General features: G+C 44.2%; 1 protein-coding gene across 3 annotated transcripts in view; it reads right to left on the reverse strand.

Annotated features, from left to right (window-relative positions):
- REEP1 (receptor accessory protein 1) overlaps positions 1–17,921 on the reverse strand; it is a 109,607-nt gene extending 91,686 nt beyond the window's left edge. For all 3 annotated transcript variants that reach the window (XR_007462330.1, XM_049651866.1, XM_049651867.1), the window contains exon 1: positions 17,874–17,921. Coding sequence is in view for 2 of the 3 variants with exons in the window: in XM_049651866.1 (XP_049507823.1) it covers positions 17,874–17,905 (32 nt within the window). In the remaining variant the exon portion in view is untranslated. The remainder of the gene's footprint in view (positions 1–17,873) is intronic.
- Positions 17,922–17,999: the final 78 nt, after the last annotated feature.

Consider the following 17,999-nt stretch of genomic DNA (forward strand, 5'->3'; position numbering starts at 1 on the left):
TAAAATCTCTTCAAAGTGTAAGACAGATCAGGGGCGCCTGGATGTCTCAGTAGGTTAAGCTTCTGAATCAGTATGGGCTCAGGTCATGACCTCCAGGTCATAGGATCAAGCCCCACATCAGGCTCTGCGCTGGCAGTGTGGAGCCTGCTTGGAATTCTCTCTCTCCCTATCTCTCTGCCCCTCCCCTGCTCATGTACTTGCACACTCTCTCTCAAAATAAATAAACTTTAAAAACAAAAAACAAAGTGTAAGTCAGATCAACCTTTATAATAAGGCTTCAACTTCCAGATTGTGATTAAGTTTGACATGAAAGAGACTTACAAAAATGTACAATTCCCTCTTCTCACCATTTGTTTTTGTTCTGGAAAATGTAGTTATTTTTGGTAGAAAAAAATGTTATTTAACATTAAAAAGCCATGTAATGGCTTTTTATTTTAAAATTAATTGATAAATACGTATTTCAAAATGTCTCTATTTTAATTTTTAACATAGTAAGTATTGAAAAATATAAGCCACAGAAAAATTTTTTGGGATCCCCAGTTTTAAAAGTATAAAGGGTGAGGGGTGCCTGGGTGGCTCAGTCGACTGAGCATTTGACTTTGGCTCAGGTCATGATCTTGCAGCTTGTGAGATGGAGCCCAGCATCAGTCTCTGTATTGACAGCTCAGTGCCTGGAGCCTTCTTCAGGTTCTGTGTCTCCCTCTCTTTCTGCCCCTTCCCTGCTTATGCTCTGTCTCTCTCTCTCTCTCTCTCTCTCTCTCAAAAATGAATAAACATTAAAAAAAAAAAAAAGAGTATAGGGGCGCCTGGGTGGCTCAGTCGGTTGGGCGACCGACTTCGGCTCAAGTCATGATCTCACAGTCTGTGAGTTCGAGCCCCGCATCGGGCTCTGTGCTGACAGCTCGGAGCCTGGAGCCTGTTTCAGATTCTGTGTCTCCCTCTCTCTCTGACCCTCCCCCGTTCATGCTCTGTCTCTCTATGTCTCAAAAATAAATAAATGTCAAATAAAAAAAATTTAAAAAAAAAGAGTATAAAGGGTGAAACCAACAAGTTTGAGAACCACTAGTGTAGGAGAATAATCTAGTCCTTGAGTGACACACTGAAGTATTAGGGAGCAAAGAGGGGTGATATCTGCAGCCTACTTTCAGATGGTTAAGCAGGAGGGAAATGTGGGTATTTATGGAGAACGAGATGGAGTGGGTATATCCAGGTTAAAGTAACACACATATTTGGGGCACCTGGGTGGCTCAGTTGGTTAAGCACCTGACTCTTGATTTCAGCTCGGGTCACGATCTCACAGTTCATGGGCTGACAGTGCGGAGCCTGCTTGGGATTCTCTGTCTCCCTCTCTCTCTGCCTCTCCCCTGTTCTCTCACTCTCTCTCTGTCCAAAATAAACATTTTTTTAAAAAAAAGTAACAGGTATTCACTGCGTTGTTCTTTCAACTTTTCTGTGGTTTAGAGTTTTTGAAATAAAAAAGTAATAAATTTAAAGAATCTTCCTAAGTTTATTTATTTTGAAAGAGACAGCATGGTGTGCAGGGGCAAGGGAAGGGGGGTGGGGAGGAGGGGCAGAGAGAGAGGGAGAGGCAGAATCCCAAGCAGGCTCCACACTGTCAGCTTGGAGCCCATGAACCATGAAATCATGACCTGAGCCAAAATCAAGATGCTTAACTGACTGAGCCACCCAGGTGTCACAATTTAAAGAATCTTTTAAGACATATGGACATACTGTATCAATGTATGGATGTCTTACAGGCCAAACACCAAGTGAAATGAGTGCCCCAGAAAGGTAAATTAAGGGCACTTGCTGAACTGAGGCACTGAACTTTAGATTATAAGGCTTGGCCAGATGTCAACTACAGAAGACAAACTCTAGGGCAGTGCTTGTGAAAATCCAGCCTGCATAAGAAAGTTTGGGGAGCTTATTAATACACAGATTCCCAGGCCCCACCCTCAGGCATTCTCATTCAGTAGGTCTGGGGCGGGGGCCCAAAAATGTATATAGTTCTAATAAATTCCCAGATGAGGTGATGCTCGGATCCTCAGAGAGCACTTGGAGTAACCCTACCCCAGGGCACCCTGCTATAAAGTTTGGACTCTGTTATGAACTGAACTGTGTCCCTGAAGAAGATATAAAGAAGCTCTAACCCCAGTACCTGTGTATGTGACCTTACTTGGAAATAGCCTTTGCAGATGAAATCAAGTTAAGATGAGATCATCAGGGTGGGCCCTATGCAATGACTAGTGTCCTTATAAGAAAAGAAGACACACAAAGAGAAAGAAAATCATGTGACAGCTGATGCAGAGGAAGGCCAAGGACTGCTAACAACCACCAACGCCGAGAAAGGCATGGAACAGATTCTCCTGTGGAGCCTTCAATGACAACATGGCCCTGACATTGCACTGATGTCAGACTTCTAGCCTCCACTACTATGAAAGAATAAATTGCTGGTGTTTTAAGCTATCCAGTTTGTGGTACTTTGGTACAGCAGCCCTGGGAAATAAAAAGAGACCCCAGGGGTGCCTGGGTGGCTCAGTCAGTTAAACTTCCGACTTTGGGTCAGGTCTTGATCTCATGGTTTGTGAGTTCGAGTCCCGCATCAGGCTCTGTGCTAACAGCTCAGAGCCTGGAGCCTGCTTCGGATTCTGTGTCTCCCTCTCTCTCTCTGCCCCTTCCCCGCTCACACTCTGTTTCTCTCTCAAAAATAAATGGCTATTAAAAAATTAAAAAAAAAAAAAGAGACCCCAAAAAAGTAAAAGGGTGAACCAGAGACAGCCTGCTACCATGCCTGAGGGTACACACAAGGAAAATGCCCATTGTTTAGCCATGATAGTAGGTGGACAAAAAACAGTATTTCCCACCGGGAATCTGTAATCACAGCCTGCCCTCACCCATTTGCGGCTCAAATTTATACCAACCAAGTGGACAAATAAAAAATCTCAATAATTTATTTTCTATGGGTCTAATATTGGTGCTGTCCCTAGACCCCCAAAAGAAGCAAATGCAAACTTGGAGGAAACTACCTTTAACCCAGGCCTCAAAGTATTCCTACAGATAAAGTCCCAGAGAATATAAGCTTTAGACAGACAGACAGACAGAAAAGCAAGCAAGCAAGCAAGCAGGAGGGAGGGAGGAAGGAAGGGAGGAAGGAAGAAATAAAGAAACATTTAAAAAAAATTTTTTTTAACATTTATTCATTTTTGAGAGTGAGAAAGACAGAGTGTGAGTAGGGGAGGGGCAGAGAGAGTGAGAGATACAGAATCAGAAGCAGGCTGCAGGCTCTGAGCTGTCAGCACAGAGCTGACGCTGGGCCCGAACTCATGAACTGCGAGATCATGACCTGAGCTGAAGTCAGATGCTTAACCAACTGAGCCACCCAGGCGCCCCAAGAAGCATTTTTGATTGGAAAACACACAATGTACCTTACACAATGTAGCCAACAGAAACAAAAGATAGTTGAGTTAGACCTTCGAAAATAATTTAGATGTTAGAATTATCAGACTCAGAATATAAAATATGTTTAATGTGTTTAAAGGAATAAACTTGATTTTAAAATATGTGGAAGGAGGGGCACCTGGGGGGCTCAGTCGGTTAAGCGTCCGACTTCAGCTCACGTCACGATCTCACGGTCCGTGAGTTTGAGCCCCGCGTCGGGCTCTGGGCTGATGGCTCAGAGCCTGGAGCCTGCTTCCCATTCTGTGTCTCCCTCTCTCTCTGCCCCTCCCCCGTTCGTGCTCTGTCTCTGTCTCAAAAATAAACGTTAAAAAAATTTTTTTAAATATGTGGAAGGAAAAGAGACCATGAAACATGTCCAAACAGTTCTGAAACAACTAAATAAAATTTTGGAGATACAATAAATGAAATTTAACAATTACTGAGTATGTTCAGCAGCTGAGTAGAAATGCCTGAGGAGATCAATGTGAAGGAAATTATTCCTTCAAAGACAGAAAAAGGAATCAGAAAAAAGAGATGAAGAGTTATGGGGATCAAGTAACAGTATCTAACATATCGAATGCGTGTGCTAGAAGGAGAGGGAAAAAATAATGGGATGGGGGCACCTGGGTGGCTCAGTTAAGCATTTGACTCTTGATATCAGCTCAGGTCTTGATCTCATGGTTCATGGGTTCAAGCCCCGCATTGGACTCTGTGCTGACAGCATGGGCCCTGCTTGGGGTTCTCTCTCCCTCTGCCACTCCCCTACTTGCATTCTCTCTCTCCCTCTCTCTCAAAATAAATAAACTTAAGCAATGTTAACTATCGATAACATGGAAAAAATTTTAAATGAATGAAATCGTCAACTAAAATTGATTCAAGAAAATAGAGAAAATCTATAATCATGAAAGAAATGGAATAACTAGTTTAAGATCTTCCTACATAAAAGCATCTGGCCCTGATGATTTCACTGGCAGTTTTCACTGATCATTCCAGAAAGAAATCCAATCTTACAGAAACTAGTCCAGAGCATAGAAAAAGAGGATACACTCTCAACTTCATTTATGAGGTTAGCATAATCTTTTTTTTTTTTTTTAAGTTTATTTGAGAGAGAGAGCGTGCACATGTGTGCATGTGTGTGTGAGCAGGGGAGGGGCAGAGAGAGAGAGAATCTCAAACAGGCTCCACGCTGTCAGGTGTGGAGCCCAATATGGGGCTTAAATTCTGAACCATGAGATCATGACCTGAGTCGAAATCAGGAGTCAGGTGCTTAACTGACTGAGCCACCCAGGTTAGCATAATCTTAATAGCAAGACCAGACAAGGACAATATAGCCCATACATAACTTAAAAAAAAAAAAGCTAAACTAAATATTAACAAATTGAATCAAGGATTGTTCTAACAACACAAAAAAGAAAAGTTGTGTGACTAAATTCAGTTTATTTGGAAGGCAAGGTTAGCTTAATGGCAAAAATAATTAATACAACTTGCCATTTAACAGATAAAGGGCCAGAAAAAATACATTGTCATCTTAAAGGGAGCATTAGAGAAAATACAGTATCACTCATTATAAAAAGTCTTAGCAAACTAAGAACACAAAGAAACTTAGAGTGATAAAGTTTATTTCTGAAAACCCTATAGCAAGCACAATAATTTATGGGAAAATGTTGAAGCATTCCTTTTAAGATCAGGAACAAAGAAAGCATGCTTGCCTTCACAACTTTAAGTCTCCTTGCATTAGCGATCACCTTGCAGTAAAAGGGTAAAAAAAGGAATAATTTTCTGGAAAGACACAACATTGTGCTATGGTCTCAGATGACATGACTATTTATCTGGAAACCCCAAAAGAATGTACAGTTTAGCAAGCTTTCATTCTTCTAACAAAGAGCTGGAAGATGAAAATTTTATTAGTATACTAAATATACTGGCATCAAAAAATACCAAGTACCTGGGAATAAATTTAACAAATGACATGCAAGACACAGCAAAAATCACAACATTTTATTGAAAATCATTAAAGACCTAAATAAATAAAGAGATAGATAACCATGTTTATGGATTAGAACACTCATTATCCTTAAGAACATCAACTTTCCATTGGCCCATACATTCAACGCTGTTCCAATCAAACTCCCAACAGATTTTGCAGTGAGTGCGAGCATGTGTGTGTTGTAAAACATAATTCTAAGATAATTCTAGGGGCGCCTGGATGGTTCAGTTGCTTAAGTGTCTGAATTCAGCTCAGGTCATGATCTCGCATTTCATGAGTTCAAGCCCCACATCGGGCTCTATACTGACAGCTCAAAGCCTGGAGCCTGCTTCAGATTCTGTGTCTCCCTCTCCTCTGCCCCTCCCCCCACTTGTGCTCTGTCTCTCTCTCTCTCTCTCTCTCTCTCTGTCTCTCTGTCTCTCTCTCTCTCAAAAAATGAATAAACATTTAAAAAAAATAATTCTAAACATATATACGAAAGAGGAGAGTGCTAAGGCACTCTTGAAGGTGGGGAACTTGCCCCTCCAGACATCAAGACTTTTCACAAAGCTATGGTCATTAAGACAGTGTTACTGCTGCAGAGCCAAACTGTTCAACAGAATAAACAGCCCAGAAACAAACACACATCTATGGAAACTTAATTTACGATAGGGCTAAGCATTGCAGATCTGAAGAGAAGGAATGAGCTTTATAATAAATGGTGCTAGGGCAGTGTTTTCCTTATAAAAAAAAAAAAGAAAGAAAAAATTCTGGAGTCCTATTTCACATCATATATAAAAATCATCTCCAGATGGAGAAAGAAATTAAATGTGAATGGCAAAACAATGAAACTGTGAGGAGCACTGTAGGAGAATATCTTCATTATTTCAGGTAGGTAAGGTTTTCCGGGGACACAGGAAGTATAAACTATAAAGTGAAAAAATTGACAAATCCATTGCATTAATATTAAGAACTTCTGTTCATCAAAATACACCATAAAGGAAAATGGAAAAATAAACCACAGACTTGGAGAAGACATTTGTAACACATAAGTGACAGAGGATTAGAGTCCAGAATATTTAAAGAACTCCTTCTAACTAATAAGGTAAGGACAAGAGAAAATTTGGCAAGACTTGAAGGGGCCCTTCACAGAAGAGAGAACATGAATGGGCAATAAACATATGAAAAGATGTTCAATCTCATTAGTATTCAGGGAAATGCAAATTAAAACCATAATGAGATTCCATTTTGTACCCACCAGACTGGCAAAAATTCTAAACTGTGACAATATCAAGTGACGGTAAAGCCATGGTGCAACTGAAGTTATTTATATGCGTCGCTGAAGGAAAACCATTTTGGAAAATAATTTATAAAGAGTAAGATATGGATGAGCCTTGCCATGCCAGAGAGCAAGAATTCTCAAAAAGTTATTATAATTAATACAGTGAGGTCCTAATGCAGGGTCAGACAAACTGATTAACTGAACATAACAAAGAGCCCAGAAATGGACCTACACATCTATGAACATTTAATTTATGTTATTTAGGCAAGTGAAAAAAGCATAGACCCTATGTCTCAGCTATTCCATTCCTAAAGAAATTTGTGCACAGGTGTACCCAGAAACACGTACAAGAAAGTTCATTGCAGAGCTCTTTCCAAGAATAAAAGAAAAACAAAAACCTAGAAAAAATCCAAATGTTCATTAACAGTGGTGATATACTGCTACAATGAAGGTAATATTCTACTTTTTTTTTTTAATGTTTTTATTTAGTTTTGAGAGAGAGAGAGAGAGAGAGAGGGAGACAGAGCTCAAGCAGGGGAGGCGCAGAGAGACAGGGAGACACAGAATCTGAAGCAGGCTCCGAGCTATCATATCAGCCCTGATGGGGGGCTCGAACTCACAAACCGCGAGATCATGACCTGAGCCAAAGTTGGACACTCAACCGACTGAGCCACCCACACACCCTGGTAATGTTCTACTTCTTAAGCAGGCACTGAGTAAAGGAGTGTTCATTGTATTGTTATCCATTATACCCTCACCATTTGCAGTCTTTTCTGTTGATTTCTACAAATCAAGGAAAGTCTGGAAGTGGAGACAAGAGATGTTAGAACATCAGAGTCTTCACCTTTCTTAAGTCTGTTTTTAGATGAACTTTCTTCAGCTTAATGGCAGCAGAACCGGCAGCCATGGGTATGGGAGGCTGAACAGTGATTCCCCCAAATAGCTGGGGCCTAGTCCCTAGAACCTATGAATGTTACCCTATATAGCAAAAGAGACATTATAGGTGTGGTAACCTTAAGGATTTTGAGCTGGGGACTGTATCCAGGATTACCCAGGTGGGCCCTAAATGTAATCACAAGAGTGACTGAAGACAGATACGAAGACAGAAGAGAAGAAAAAGTGACTACAGCAGTAGGGACTGAAGGGATGTGGTCACGAGGAATGCCAACAGCCACCAGAAGCTGGAAGAAGCAAGGAATGGATTTTCCCCTGGAGCTTCCAGAAGTCCTAATGGCATCTGGATTTCAGCCCCAAAAGACTGACTTCAGACTTCGGGCCTCCAAAACCCTAAGAGACTAATTTCTGTTGTGTTAAGCCACGATGTTTGTGGCTCTTACAGCTGCAATTATAGACTAATACAGTGGGTGAGAATGCTCAACCTCACCCCTCTGTCAGTCCCAGACTGTTTTCACTCAGTACACCCTCTCCTCTGCCTCTTCCCTCCCAACACTGGATGCCCCAGGGTTCCCCAGGCAGAGAGATGCGGCAGCGGTTACACGCATTCATATGTGAGATGCACCACTTCCCCTGTTGAAAGGGCTCCTCCCTACAATTTCCAACCAAAGCCAGAAAAGTCATTTACACATACCCACTCAATGGAAAGAGCACTGGCTGGGCAGGAGGGACATTTGAATCCAAGTCCGAGTTTCCCACTGACTGGCGGTGTGACCTTATCAGCTTCTCAAAGATGGAACTGAAATGCATTCATCTTTACGTTCCTGGTGCCCAGAGCAGTGTGTGGTCCAAAACAAATGGTCAATAAGCAGGCAGTGAGTCAATGAATGAATCAATCAGTCAATCTTGCACAACAATGGAAAGCCTACCCACTGAAAAAGAGAATCTTTCCAATAACTCTTACCTCTCTTCCTCTACCACTATAAGGGAAAATATTAAAATCATAGTTTTAGAGCTGGAAGGTCTTAGGGCTAGAAGCCAAGAACTCATTGCCTCACATTAGCACCAATTACTAGAAATCCTACCCTTCTATCAAGCCAAAAGTTTGTCTTCTAGTCACCACCAGTCCTAGTCCAACCCCAGTTAACAACATAAAATTAAGCATCTTCAGAAACTAAGACCTGGCCTCAAATCTTGGCCTAGCCAATCAGGCTACTGACCTTGATGAATGACCTCAGCCCTCCGGTCCTATCTTCTTTCTAGTGTCAAACAAAAACCTGAGATCACTAAAATGCCTTCTAGCTCCAAGATAAGTAGTGTTGAAAACACTCCTCCCTTGGTATTCAATCACTCATCATTTAAACAATCCACTGAGTTTTTATTTCAATTCATTATTTTTTATGTTTAGAATTGCTTCTTCTCCAATGGGCCCATTCCTCTCCCTACTCTGCCCCAGGATCTGTTGTTTTCTTGTATTTTCAATTCTTGATTTATTTTTTCACTTAGGAAGGCTTATTCTAAAGTCTCTAAGTAGTGGCAATTGTAGATAAATAATATATATAATTAATATATGTGTGTTATTCATTTATTTATGTCTGTGGGGCTAACCCTGCTGCTGGTAGTGTTTAACTCCAGGTTAGGGGTGGTCAGTACTTCAGGTGTTTTGTAATTTTGGGGTGTGAATTCATGTTCTTTGAGCTAATTCTGTACAATGCGTATTGAAGGTTCTTAGAGAGACTTGATTAATTCTTACAAGGTACCCCAGGGGCAACACTGGCCCAGGACCAATTATTTCTCAGATATGGGTATTCAGACCATGCATGATGCAATCATTTAGACTCCAAACCCATATGAGGACAGATCCATGGGTGGTTTCAAAGTCCCAAGGGAGATTTCACCCCCACCAAGAACACAGAGCAAGACAGACAAGCTTCACTGTCATCTCCCTGTGCTCATGGGTCTATCCTTCTATTCAGGACTACACTGTACCCTAATGCTTCAAGTGTCAGCTATATGTAAATGTTCAGCCTCCACAGACCCAAGGCCCCTGTTTTCTCTATATAGACATTAAAACCAAGCTGGCCAATTCTCTGAGTTGATATGTTAAAAATGGCTGTAAATTATTTGATACCCCGCCACTGAGAGATGGAGTCTAATCTGCCCCCCTTCAAATCTATTATGGCCTTAGTATTTGCTTGGCCAATAGAATGTAGTAGAAGTGTCATCCTAGGACCTGTGTTATAAGGTCATAAGAAGTCCTACAGTTTCTACTGATGCTTCTTGGACATTAAATCTTGGAGCCCTGAGCCACTACATAAGAAATATGACTGTCTTCAGGTCTCCATGCTGGAGAAATCACATAGGAAGACCACATGCAGAGGCCTTGGAACAAATGTCTAGTCTGTCACTGACAATTGTACCGTCCCAGCTAAAGATCCAGACGTCATGGAGCGGAGATGAGTTTTGTGTCCTGTGCCTTGTCCAAATTCCTGAACCACAGAGCCAGGAGAGATGATAACAAAATGACTGTTGATTTAAACTAAATTTCAGGGTGATCCATTAGGTCCCTGCTGCAGTACTAGTTTATACCCTCGCAAAATGATTCCCTTTCTCTTCTGTCTCCTGGCAAGGATCCTTACTTAAAAGCTCAGCTATGCTTTTGAGGGGATCAGTTATATCTTATCCAAATTTTGTAGAAATTTGAAAATTCAGCTTTATTATGGGAAGGCTTCCAGACTATTTAGTTTTTCATATCTCCAGAAAGAGAGAAATCACATCTTTTATTTTATAGATGAGAAACTTGAGGCTTGAGTCAAGTCACTTGCCATGGTCACAAATCAAGGTTCTGTAAACGCAGGTTTAAAAAGGATCCTCTAAACTCAAAGGGAATACTAAGTCATCACTCATTCAACAAATATTTTTTAAACACCTAGTATGAGCGTAGTACTACTTTAGGTACTGGGAGAACAGCTATGAACAAGATCAAAGTCTCAAAAGTCATGGAGATCAAACTCTATGTGAAGAGACAGACCATAAGCCAGTAAATAAATGAATTAAAAGCATAATTTCAGGGGATAGAGCAATATGTGGGGTGTCTTTTGGAGAAGACGGTCAGAAAAGGCCTCTCCTGGATAGGTGACATATGAGCAGAGATCTAAATGGAAAGAGAGTGAGGACCATGGACCACTTAGGGGAGTGCATCCTGGACAGAGGGCAAAGTGCATGTATAAAGGCCCTTGAGTGACACAAGCTTGCTGCCTTCCAGGGACAGTCAGGAAGCTGGAGCTGAGTGTGGAGAGAGCAGTACAAGGTGAAGTCAGGGCAGTGAGCAGGGGCCAGGCCTTGCTGCATCTCATTAAGAATGGTAAGGAATCTGAATTTTATTCTTATTTATTTATTTATATTTTTTAGAGAAAGAGAAAGCACAAGCAGGGTAGAGGGGCAGAGGGGGAGGGACAGAGGGAGGGAGGGAGAGAGAGAGAAAGGGAATCTTAAGCAGACACCATGCTCAGCACAGAGCCTGCCTGATGCGGGACATGATCCCATGACCCTGGGACTGTGACTTGAGCCAAAATCAATAGTCTGATGCTCAACCAACTGAGGGTGCCACCCAGGCACCCCTGAATTATATTCTTAATATCACGGGAGTTCTTTGGACAATTTTTAAACAGCAGGGGAAAGCTATGATCATCTTATATTTTAAACAAATCATTGGAGGCATATGAATAGAAGCAAGAAAACAATTAGGAGGCTTTTGAATGGTCCAGGAGAGAAATAATTGGGGACTGGAACATGGAACATGATGGTGGCAGCAGAGACAGAAGTCAGTTGGATGGGGAAATGTTCTGAAGACAGAGCGAAGAGGTCTCCCTCATAAAACTGTGGTATATGAGCACACAGAGCCTGGCCTGAAGAGGTTATAGATCCTACTGGATCCTGCAACTTCCTCAGTAGGGACACATAGGGACAAGTGGTTCTCAGCCTGTTGTGCTCATGAGAAAAGGTCTCTGCATGTTCCTGAAAATCAACTGTAAGCCGTCAGCATCAGCTGGCTGTGTTTTATCATGCCTTTCTCAAGGTGGGCTGTATCCCACTCTCTCTCGAGTAGTGTGATCCGCTCAGCATATTATGTCTGACAGGCATTGTCTTGGCAGTCTAAACCCCAAGTTGGGCAAAAGTAAATTCTACACAGATCACAATTAAGCAGCCCATCTGTGAAAGGTTCGTGGTTGGGCACTGGGTTAGGGAAGTCCAAGGATGCCATTCAGAACTCATGAAAAGTCATAGCTGTGATCTCTCAGAACCAGGAAGGATGGGTCACAGTCCAGCACAAATGGTTCATTGGGGGTTGAATCCTGGTTCTGTAGCCAATAATGAGAATCTTAGACAAGTTCCCATTGGACCTGAGCTGAGATCGAGAGTCGGAAATAGGATGGCCGGGAAATATGTTGCCAGATGGGAAGAGGAAATTCATTCTGAAGCCCAGAGTTTCATACATAGACCCTAAAAGGAGGCAGAAAGGATGTGAACGCATAAGTACACAAGAGAAGACCAAGGTAGAATTTAACTGAGCTGTGATTGGTGAAAGGAAAAGAGAAAAAAAGAGGGGAATGTAGTATATGAGTGATTGTCCTAAGAGGAATAAGGCAGACCAGAGAGCCACTAGGCTGGACAGCCCCTATACTGGCAAGAAGGAGGTGCCACTGCCCTAGAGCTGCCTGGTGGCTGACAAGGCCTACTAGAGGTGGGATGCTGCAGGGAAGGGGGGGATGTTAACTTAGGTAGGGAAGTGTATACAATTCTGACACTGGGATTCTCCCATTTGATCAGGAATGGGCTAAATCTGGGAGAGCAAATGCTGTACCATTAGGTGTGCCCCCATTATCATCTTCCCTGAATGAAACATTCACAGGACTCCTTCCCCATGGAGCCCAAACCAGATTCATACTTCTCAAGATAGTGTTCCAGGAAACCTCCTATCAGTCATGAGATGCCACTCATTTGCAATCCCTGGTCTAGGTACACATGTCATTTTTGAAAGCCTAAACCAGATTACCTGTCAAGATTCCTTCAGATTGTGTCCTAAACACTTGGTCCTTTATATTTCCTTTAAAAAAACAAAAAACAAAACAAACAAACAAAAAAACCCTGTAATCCCAGAAAAGCTTCTGGGTGCAACTAAAAACAAACAAACAAACAAACAAAAAACCTAAAAGGAAAACAATGTGTTTCTTTGTGGAGATGGATGGATTTGAAAGTTCAAAACAAATATAATAGAACTATCCATCTTCCAATCCATCAGGGCCAATCCACCGAAGTCCCAGGAGTGAGAGGAAAATGTCCTCATAGCCGAAATGCAAACCCCTTAAGTTCTTGTTGGTTCTTGGAAAAATTCTCAGAGACACCAACTGGGCATGTGTGCGGCTCATCCCTGACAATAAAAATCCAAATGTGCCATATGCTGTGACTATTGTCTTCCCATACCCCCCACCCCCAGACTCTTGAACCTCCTTGGAAAACACACACACACACACACACACACACACACACACACACACACAACAAAATGGCAGTCTCACTAGGTGGCCACTGAGGGCCTGACTCTCTCTTCTGTCATTCTTCCCAGAGCTCTTGCTCCCTCAAAGAATACACACTCCAAAGAAGATAGCTCACTTCAGAAGGGAAGGGGAAACTGACCCAGTAATAACTAGGCAAGACTCTCACTTGTCAGCCACCCTTCAAATAAGACACAGTGCAGGGAAAGTGCACAAAAGCTACTTCCCAGCAGGCAGACAGGATTAATAAACAACAAGGCAGCAGAAAAGCAATGATACCTAAGCTGGTATTTTTCACTTCCTTGAGGATGTTCTTCTTGTTTATAAATAAATATGGTGCATGTTGACTAGCTGGGGGAGGAGGGGAATGGGAGGAGGCCTAGAACAATTAGGACCTCCAAGGTGATGCTGGCCAACACCCGTGTCTCACAGACCAGAAGCAGGGCCCCAGCGTAGGTGCAAGTTGGCCTTAGGACTGTAACAGTGAGTCGGTCCAGTGCTGGGACTAGAACCCAAATCCTTCAACTTCCAGCTCAACATTTTCCCTCTCACAATCCAACTGAAATATTTCCCCAGATCCTACCCTATACCATACCAGGGTGCCAGGAAATAAATCCTCAACCAACCTGAACCCATAATTAATAGGATCATTTTTCTGCATTCCACTTTTTAAAGGAAGCCCCAGAGAAAGCCAAGCCCATGTTTAAGGACTTATGGCCTTTTTTCTTGATTTCCATTTGTTTTGCAACAGTTGGGGAATATCTTGAGGGCAACTCACATTCCTTCCAGTCTTCTCTGCTTGTATATCCCTGACCAGGACAACTAGACTTCATGCTCCAAATCACAGTCCTGGGACAGAGCCAGATCTGCAGCCATTAAACTAAGACTCGTGTCTTAAACATCAGATGGTACCTTCTAAAAACTAGTTTTTGTTTTTTGTGTTTTGTTTGTTTGTTTGTTTTTTAAGATGTGCAATGTGGAAATAAAGGTTTCTTCTGCATAGCTTTCAGTTACCTCGAGAATTTTTAAAATTAGAACTCTCTTTTCCCCACACAGTGAATTGGACTTTTGGTCTCATAACCAAAGGGGAACCTCTGGATTCATTTAGCCAACATTTTGGGCCTTAGCCAAAATTCTATCCAAAGACAATGAGGCAACACCCTCCCCTTGGAATAAATGCTTCAAGATAGTGCATTCTCCCAAGAAGGCAGAGAGCAACCTCTGTGTGAATCCCCCAGTGCACATAAACATACTCTCCCCAGTTTGAATTTCATTGGTGCCCAAGACTTCAGTTCTCTTTCAGTTCTTTCAGTTCAGAAAACAAAGTATTTTAAAGGAGGCAAGCAGACAAGTCATAAATGAGCCCCTGTGTTCCATTCAGATATCAACCAGGTTTTAACAGGGCCAACCTTGCTACTACATTGAATATTCTTTAATTTTTCCTAGGCCCAGCCAATGGAGTTAGGAGGAAGAGAACTCGCAAAACAGCAGCTTCTCAAACTGGTCCTCACTTCAAGAGCTTTGCCCAGTGGGTACAAGCAAGTCCCGATACCCACTAACCTCCATCTCCAGGGGATAACATTTGCTGGCTCTCCTGCTTACCCCAGGGACTCTGATCTCCTTCAACATAACCAGCCTTTACTGAGTGCATACAAGTGCCAGGTACTTCAAAAAAAGAGGCTTGGGAGGGGGCAAGGGGTCAGAGAGGGAAATAAACCATGGTTACAGTCCTAAAGCCCCTCACAGCCAAAGGCAAGACAGATATCTAAAGGCACGGTCTGGCTGTGCCTGGATGCCACCCTCTTGTCCTGAGGCCTCTGGTTGGAAGGAAGATACTCCCTCTCCATCCTCAGAACACAGTCATAGGTCTTCCTTAAATGTTCTCTGATGTCACAGAAGTTTACAATGCCTTGAAAAAGTTTCTTACAGGAAATGGGACTGATGGATAAAATCACAGGATGCCATAGAAGAGGTCTTGGGAGCTTGAAAGAGATCAATTTTGGACAACTGTCAAGGACAGGCAGAGGTGGAAAGGGCATTGGACCAAAATTCTGGAGCCTGTTTTCTTTACCAGCTTACCTGGTGTCCTTGGGCAAGGCACATTCCCTCTGCAGTTTTAGAAATGATAGGGGAGAACAGATGTGTGGCTTTTTATTAACACTAAAACCCATATATTTTCCAAGTTATTTTTTATTTAGAACCCAAATATACAAACCAAACAAAAAGGGAGTTGTTCCCATTGATCAGGGCTGGGAGCCCAGAGCCCACCCACTCAGGCTGGGTGGCCCTCAGGGAAGCCAGTTTGAAAAACACAGGAGTAGAGGTACCTGGGTTGCTCAGTCATTTAAGTGTCTGATTCCTGATTTCAACTCAGGTCATGATTTTGCAGTTTGTGAGATCGAGCCCCATGTCAGGGCTTGGGATTCTCTCTCCCTCTCTCTGCCTCTTCCCCCCATGTTCTCTTTCTCTCTCAAATTAACTACGAAGGAAGGAAGGAAGGAAGGAGGGAGAGAGGAAGGAAGGAAGGGAAAGAGGGAGGGGGGAGGGAGGAAGGAAGGTAGGAAGGAAGAAAGGAAGGAAGAGAAGGAGGGAGGGGGGAGGGAGGGAGGGAGGAAGGAAAGAAAAGAAAAACACAGGAGGAGATTAAGTCTGTACGCATAGGGGAAAACATCTAGAAGAATATACCTCTCAAATTTACCATTAGCTATCTCTATGTGGTAATAATGTGATTTTCAATCTATTTATCTATACTTTCTAATTTCCCTATAATGAAAGGTATTATTTATGTGGAATAGGTACTGCTTATTAAATTGGTTTTAATAATTCACAACGGACACTTCCACATTGGGTTTCTATAAAGATGGTGACTGGGGGGATATGTGGTATCTCTGACCTTCTGGAGTTGACATGGGAATAACATCCCCAAATCCCACAAATTCTTCCTTGGGGCAGAGGGTCCTGGGCTGACCTGAGGGGCAGCGCTCATGGTCACTGAAGTTCTCTGAAGCTTCTGGGGAGTGTGGTTTTAGAATGTAACAGCAACCCTGAGCCCCCTCCCAAATATATGCCTCTCTTCTCCACCCGCCTCAGCTCCCTTGGGTAGCAGAAGTGGGGGAATGCTAATGAAATTAAAGATGGTCACACAGACCCCAACTAGAAGCCCTTACTCTCCTGTGGGCCAGCCCCAGCCCAGTAGGACCTATAGAAAATGAGCCCTCCAGTCAGGCCAAGGAAAGTCTCCGGCCACACCCTGACGTCCCTCCAGAAGCCACTGCCAAATATGAAGATCACACACTAGTTCAGGAGAGAAAATACCACCCTGAAGGCAAGATAGGCCTTGGTCAGGCATGAGGTGGGACAAGGCGTTCCAGCCGCTTCCCTGTATTATTCATGCCAACTCTGCCTTCAGAAATCTTCTAAATATTTAACATGCCACCTCGAGGTACAGCACAAACCCTCGGCAGTCCGCAACAGCTGTGGAGAGGCCTGCATGGAATGAATGACTTGGGGGCCAAGAGGCACATACACTCTGGCTTTGGGAAGAAAGCCCAGAATGGTGGCGGGGATACAATGCTGAGAATGACTTCAGAAAGCTGCTCCTGGCTGCTTCTTTGAAAATCAGTGAAGAAGGGTAGGAGATGGGAGAGGTTTCACAACGCTGGGAGTGATAGCGCACAATCAGAGTCTGGAGTCTCTCTTTCCCAGACAAAGAAAAAGACTGAGGTGCACCTCCGGCCCTCACTGTGCAGGCCAATTTCAGCCCCCTGGTCCCCTGAGCAGGTGGCAAATCTGTCCTGACTCAGGCAAAAATAGTTAGGGAAGGAAAGGAATAGGAACAGCCATGTATATCTCCAAAGGGAAACGAATCCACGAGGGAAGGAGCTCTTCAAATGTCTACTCAGCTCTGGGGCTGGAGGGAGAAAAACGCCCCCCACGCCCACCCTCCCAATGACTTCACACAGGCCTCACCCCAGATGACTCTGCGCTCTCCTACAAGGCCTGGGAGGTGTCACCGTCACCACCCAAGTAGCTGTCTGTCACTTAGAAATTTCCCGTGAATTCCTGGAGATGCCTGCCTCTCTCTCTCCCACAAAACCCCGCCAAAGGAATCAGATATAGGGGACGCGAGGCGTCTACCCCAAGATTCATACACGTCCTGCTCTGTCCCACTTGCCTTGGCCGCTGTCAATTTGAGAAACCTAAAAAGGAGTATTCTTTCAATCCCATTAGGAGCCCCGCCTTCATCTCTCCACCCTTCCGCACGCTGACCCCTCCAGGCAGCGCCCCAGGCTCATCTGGGCTCTGTCATTTTCACCTGACAAAAGCGTGGCGGCGGGGCGCGGCGAAGGGAGACCCCGCCAGCATTTCTCCCAAAGGAGACAGAAGCGTGTCCCCGCGGCGCGCCCATTCGGGGCCTCTGCAAATCCCACCCACCCGAGAAACAAAGCGGTCGGGGCGCGCGGCGGGACGCAGCCCCCAGCGCAGCCCCTGTGCGCCCCGGCCCTCGCCGCCCCGCCCGCCGGTCCCCCGCGCCCGGGCCTGGCCCCGCTGGGCAGCAGCCGCGTCCTGTGTCGCCCGCTTGCAGGCGTCCTCGGCAGCTACTGTACCTGCTAAATTTAGCAGCCGCCGGGTATTAATAGCCGGAGCGAACCGGGCCGGGTGCTGCAGGGGCGCGCGCAGCCCGGGGGTCGGGGGCGGAGAAGGAGGGAAAGGAAGGGGCGCGGGGAAGGCCACTTACACCACCAGCCTGGAGATGATCCATGACACCATGGCGGGCTTTCTGGCGGGGGCGGCCGGCCCGGGCGCGGGGGACCGGGGGGCGGGGCGGCGAGGGCCGGGGCGCACAGGGGCTGCGCTGGGGGCT

Source organism: Panthera uncia (assembly GCF_023721935.1).
Source record: "Panthera uncia isolate 11264 chromosome A3 unlocalized genomic scaffold, Puncia_PCG_1.0 HiC_scaffold_12, whole genome shotgun sequence".
NCBI lineage: Eukaryota > Metazoa > Chordata > Mammalia > Carnivora > Felidae > Panthera > Panthera uncia.